Source organism: Lagopus leucura, unplaced genomic scaffold, assembly GCF_019238085.1.
Source record: "Lagopus leucura isolate 7727_CA_CO unplaced genomic scaffold, USGS_WTPT01 Super-Scaffold_100001, whole genome shotgun sequence".
NCBI lineage: Eukaryota > Metazoa > Chordata > Aves > Galliformes > Phasianidae > Lagopus > Lagopus leucura.
In genome coordinates, this window is record NW_024962262.1 from 50,595,509 (window position 1) to 50,601,280 (window position 5,772).

Consider the following 5,772-nt stretch of genomic DNA (forward strand, 5'->3'; position numbering starts at 1 on the left):
GGGTGCTTTCGGGGTATGGGCAGCGGGGGAAGGGGGGTTGCTTTGAGGGGTGTTCAGTCCCGTGGAGCCGGAGGAAGGAGGATGGGGAAAGGGGAAAGAAAGTGGGGTGGAAATTGGGGGAGGGAAGGGATCAACGCTGAGCTCCAGGGAAGGATTGAAAGGGGGTGGAGTGTGGGAGTTGGTGGCGCGGAGCTCTTTGAGGCCGTGCTGGGAGGGAAGGATGGGGTCCGGGTGCTCCGTAGGGTGCCGGGATGTCTTCCCCGCGGAGGCGAAGTAGTTTTGCGACAGTGTCCCAGGAGCTCCGTGCCTGCAGGGAACGGGTTTTGGACGGCAGCTCCCTCCCTCCCTCCCTCCCTCTGCCTCCTTGCTTCCTCCTCCCCCAGCCCACCTCTCCTCCCCAGTCCGTTATCAGAGCGGCACCGAGCGCCATTCCCCCTCGCATCCGCAGCCAAAGTTTGTGACGGGCTCCAAAGTACCCTCACCTTCATTAGCACTCCTCTTCGTGCCCTCGCTGCCCGCACGCTGCGGGAGGGGACGCTCCCTATCTGCTACGGGACGGGTCCGGCAACCCCCGCGCCCCTTGCGTGGGCCGTCGGCTGGGTCCCCAGGGGGGAGGAGCTGCGATCTGTACAGCTTCTTTTTATTCTTCCTCCCTCCCTCCTCCCCCCCCCTCCCCACTTTTTTCCTCCTTTCCCTTTCCGATGCTTTGTTTCGCTTTTTGCATTGGGAAAGACCCTGAGGCGGGTGCCCTCAAGCCCGTGCACCCCAACAGGCCGCCTCCTCGCAACCGTCGGTGCGGTCGGGCTGTTCATTTTCCGCGTTGCCGGGGCCGGGGGGAGGAAGGGGGAAGGGGAACGGCTGTCCCCGGGGGGCAGAAGAAACGGGAGTGCCACGGGGCTTCCCTCCCTCTGGCAGCTGTTTTTTTTGGGGGGGTTGGGGGGGGGTTTGTCCTGGTCCTCGAGGACGCGAGCCACAGGCGTAGCAGAAGGGCGCGAGGCTGGGAACTGGGATAGCGGTCCGGGGACGGCAAACTCTGGCAGCCCAAGTGCAATGAACATCGCCGAGCACAAGCATAAGCTCCGACGCAGGCACATGGCTGAGTGCGGCTCAGGAATCCGCTTTTTTTTCTTTTTTTTTTTTCTTTTTTTTTTTTTTTTTCTTTAAGACATTGCTCCCACGTCTCCCTCCTGTTTGCCCGTATTATTAACGCAGGGCCGTGTGATGCGTACGGAGCGTTCGCGCTGACAGCTCCGCGTGTCACGGTGCTCGGCGTCCGCGGCCCCTCCGCAGGCTCTGGGGGAAGGACGCGGCCGAGACACAGAGGCACAACAACTCGCGCTGCCGACACCCAAGCGATCCATCCCTGTCCCCTCCATCATCACTTCCAATTCGCGCAGGGGGAAATTGATTTTTTAAAGCCCTTTATTAATTGCTTCCTCGATTATTTCCCCCCTCCTCCCGCGGAGGTGTTAACTCTGCTGCCGCGGGTTCCTTCGGATTCATTACGCGTATCAGTGGGGCTTTAACGCTGCGCTCATTCCCAGCGTTCTTCCCGAAAAAGGACCGAGGCTCCGCGCTCGGGCCAGAACCTCCACACTTGGCAGCGCGGGGCGGCGGCGTGGGGCTGCCCCGGGGCAGGGGGCCGTAGGCACCGAACGGAGCTAGGGCAGAATCCCGAAAGCGAGCCGGATCCGTGTTTAAAACTGGCGGGGTGGGTGCCGTTAAAATATACATATATATACGCACATATATATAAAGAATGGGAAAAAAAAAAAAAAAAAAAAAAAAAAAGAAAGGGAGAAAGAAAAAAAAAAAAAAAAGGAGAGAGGCAGACGATGTCGCGCTCCATTTGCCGTGTACGAACTCCCGTGCTAACACACCGCCCCGCACGCACGCAGCAGGACAGCTCCGCAGCCACACACACGCGTTTCCCGCAGCGGCACCTCCGCGCATCGCGCTGACATTGACACCACACGACGGACCGCGCCGTGTCCGTTCCTCCCCCCACCGCCCCTCACCTCCGTTCTCGCTCCCCCCGACCCCACGTACCGTTCTTGGCCCGCGCACCCCCAGCTCACGGCAGCGTTGTGCCCGGCCGGTTGCGGTGCTGACCATTGAATTGCGCTGAATCCGGCGGCATTCCCAAAGAGCGCGACAAAAGCACCTCGGCAGCTTTTTTATTCGTTACCTTTTTTTTTTATTGAACAATGTTTTTCTGTTCGTCTCGCTCCCGTGGCCGCGGGAGTGCAGCCGCTGCCGGGCTCGGTCCGGTTCCGCTCGGAGACGGGCGATCGCTTACCCCTTCCCGCAGACGGATGGGGGGGTTGGGGGTTTCTCTCCGTCCCCCCCTCCCTCCCGCGCTTTTCTCCCTCTTTTTCCCTTTCGCCTCCCTAAATCAAGGTGCGGAGATGCCAAGCGGTGATGAAACGAGAAGAAAGCCAATTGCTGGCCTGAGGTGGGGGAGATCGCTGCTGGGAGTCCGCCCGCGACCACGGAGCGGGCGGTAATTGCTGCAGACGGGGAGCGGGGGGCTGGGCGGAGGTGGCCATGTATAAATAGTGTGATCTCAAATTGAAAGGCATAAATAACAGCGGGAGTGAGCTCACCCCGCACAGCCCATCTTCCGCCGCACGCTGCGTGCGGGGATCGCGGCCGAGGCCGGGGGATCCGTGTGGATAGCAGCGCGGGCAGCCATGGAAGAACTCACGGCTTTTGTATCCAAATCTTTCGACCAGAAAAGCAAAGAGAGCGGCGGCGGCGGCGGCGGCGGCAACAAGAAGGAGACCATCACGTACCGGGAAGTTTTGGAGAGTGGGTTGGCTCGCTCCAGGGAGCTTGGGAACTCCGATTCGGCGCTGCCGGACATGACCGAGGGCAGCAATCATTGCCCCGTGCACCTTTTCAAGGACCACGTAGAAAGCGACAAGGACAAGCTGAAGGAGTTTGCCGCGGGCAGGACGGCGGAAGGTAAGAGCTCCCCGCCCGGTCCCGGCCCTCGGAGCCCCGGCTCGGTGGGCCCGACCCCCCCTCCCCGAGCACCGCAGCGTACGTCCGCGCACCGCGCACGGCACCGTGCGGAGACAGCCGCAACTTCGGGCCTCCCCCGATCCCTCGCACGGGGCATTTCGCCCATCGGCGCGGTTCGGAGCGGGCAAAGCGCGTCCGCGGGGTTCACTGCTTCCGGGCAGTCGGTGCGCTGCGGTGCGGGGAGAGCCCCGCATCCCGAATGCTCCCCGCTCATCATCTGAACCGGGCCGGGCCGGGGGGACGCGGCGGTCCCGCGCTTCGGGAAGGAATTGACATTAAAGGCGGTTTCCGAGCTGGAATCATGGCCACGCTTGTAGGGAGAAAATTAAAAATGGAATGAGGGGGGAGGGGGAGGGAGGCTAGAAAGTTGAGAAAGTGTCTCCGGGTGGTGGGACAGGTGGGCCCGCCCGGGAGCTGCCGGCAGAGGGGCAACAAAAGCGGTTTATAGGTGGGGAACAGCGAGAGGCCTCTCAGCCTCTTCCTTCTGTTTGATCTCGTTTAGTAGAATACGGGGTGAAAGGCAGTTTAATATGCAGGCCCAGCGTTGGTTTCCTACCCTTCCCTTTCCCACCTTGGAAGCAATGGGCTCAGCCCCACGTCCCCCATTTCGGCCACAGCCGGTCCCCGCGAAAGCGCTGCCGGGATCGGGAGCGGGGCTGCGCGGCACAGGGAGCCCTCCGCGGAATTACCGTGCGGGAGAGGACTGGGAAATGAGACCGGGATACGGCAGGGGGAAAAAAAAATCTTAGTAAACAAACAAACAAACAAGTAAATAAATTAAAAAAAAAGAGAGAAAGAGAAAAAATAAAAAAGGAGAAAAAAAAATAAAAAGAAAAGGGGAAATAAAAAACAGAAAGAAAAAAAAGAGAACGAGTGAAAAAATAAATCTCCCTGCTACTGCCCCTTTTCCTCGTGTATCGAAATCCTGGCTGTGTGTTAGGCTAATCTCATCTATGGCGAGGGGCCGGGGGTGGGGATGGAAGGGAGGAGTTGGAGCGCACGGAGGTGCCTGTGACAGTTTAAATTCACGCCAGGTTGCAGTCGGATTTCAACTGATTCCTGCGTGTGATTTCAGTGTTGTTAATATTTTATAGCCAGTGCGGATGTGCTGTAGACCCGTATCTCCGAAAGGAGACACAGTTCTTGGGAGCGGCTCGTTCTCGCTGTCGGCATTTGCTGGGTCCTTATCCCGGCTCCTAACAGGGGTTCAAATACATCATGAGCAGCCGATATCTCCGGGCCGGACCCTTCCCCGAGCTGTGCGGGGAGCCCGAGGGGTTCGCGGACGGACGGAAGTGAAGGCAGAGCGCTCAGCCCTGTGCCCGCTCTGCTTCAGCACAGACACGGCTCAGGACGGTCTGTGAAGGTCAATGAAGTGACGCTGTGCAGTCGGTCATCTGAATTTCGCTGTGCTCTAATCGTATGGGCTTGTAGATATGTACATGTATATGTATGTGAGTGTATAAGGATTTGTGTACATATGTATGTGTGTATTTCTCTGTGTGTATGTATTAAATGTACACACTTGGAGAAGAAAAACGGTCCCGACCTGGAACAACCCGCGGGGCAGTGGGGTCCCGGGCACTGCTTCTCAATCACCTCCGCCCCCCTCACCCCCCCCCAGCACCGCTTGCCTTCCCGTTAGTCCCGTTTATAAGGGCTTCAGGCCTCCCGGCACTGAGGAGAATAAGGAGGAAAGAAGGAAATAAAGCCCCTGTGCGGATAAGGAGGGAATGTTTGGGGATCTGGGGATACTTCCAGCCCTGAGCCCTCTGCTCACGCCGTGCCAGGTGGAGGGGAGAGGGGAGAGGGGTAGGCGGTAAAGGGGAGACGGTCCCGGTGTCAGCCCATGGAAAGTTTCGTTACGAGGCGAACATTTCCACCGTGGCTTCACCGTGACAGCGGCGGGGAGCTGCTTACACAGCCCAGTTTACTTAGGGAGTAAAGAGGAAAGCAGAAATCCCATTTCACCGCTGCGAGATAGCAGGGCCTCAAGAAAGCAAAGGGAATTTAAGTATATGTACAGAAGCGAATATTTCAGTTTTCTGCCGGGAATCGGCCGTGTTCAGTCCTCCAGCGGCCCCCGGCCCGGCCCCGACGGCGCGGCCCGACCCGGCCCAGCTCTTCTCGGCAGCCGGCGCCCGGCGGGGTCCCCACAGGTGGGGATCGGGGAGGGAGGGAGGAGAGCGGATCGGTGCCGAGGGGCTCAGCGTTGTTATCTCCTCCCGCAGGGATCTACGAGTGCAAGGAGAAACGGGAGGACGTGAAGTCGGAGGACGAGGACGGCCAGACCAAGCTGAAACAAAGGAGAAGCAGAACCAATTTCACACTAGAGCAGCTGAACGAGCTGGAAAGACTTTTTGATGAGACTCACTACCCGGATGCCTTCATGCGGGAGGAACTAAGCCAGAGGCTGGGACTGTCTGAAGCTAGGGTGCAGGTAAGAGAAAGGCTCTATGTCTGGAAGCGTCACTGCTCACTGCCGGCGTACCCAGCGCGGTGCCCGCTCCGTCCCGAGCGGGAGGCGGAGGAGACGAGTGCTGTACCGTCCTGACACCCTGCCCTGCCCGAGGGCAGCTACTCGCTCCTTTCATTGCCTAGGAACGCGATTTAATGATTTTTTAAAACAATTATTATTATTATTATTGACTGGGAGAGTGGTGGTGACGATGTGTCTCTAGTAACTGCGCGATTGGTTTTATTATTATTATTATTATTATTATTATTATTATTATTATTATTATT

General features: G+C 58.4%; 1 protein-coding gene across 1 annotated transcript in view; it reads left to right on the forward strand.

Annotated features, from left to right (window-relative positions):
- The first annotated feature begins 2,693 nt into the window (after nucleotides 1-2,693).
- SHOX (short stature homeobox) overlaps nucleotides 2,694-5,772 on the forward strand; it is a 7,843-nt gene continuing 4,764 nt past the window's right edge. The window contains exons 1-2 of the mRNA XM_042868256.1: nucleotides 2,694-2,967; nucleotides 5,259-5,467. Coding sequence (XP_042724190.1) covers nucleotides 2,694-2,967; nucleotides 5,259-5,467 — 483 coding nt within the window. The remainder of the gene's footprint in view (nucleotides 2,968-5,258; nucleotides 5,468-5,772) is intronic.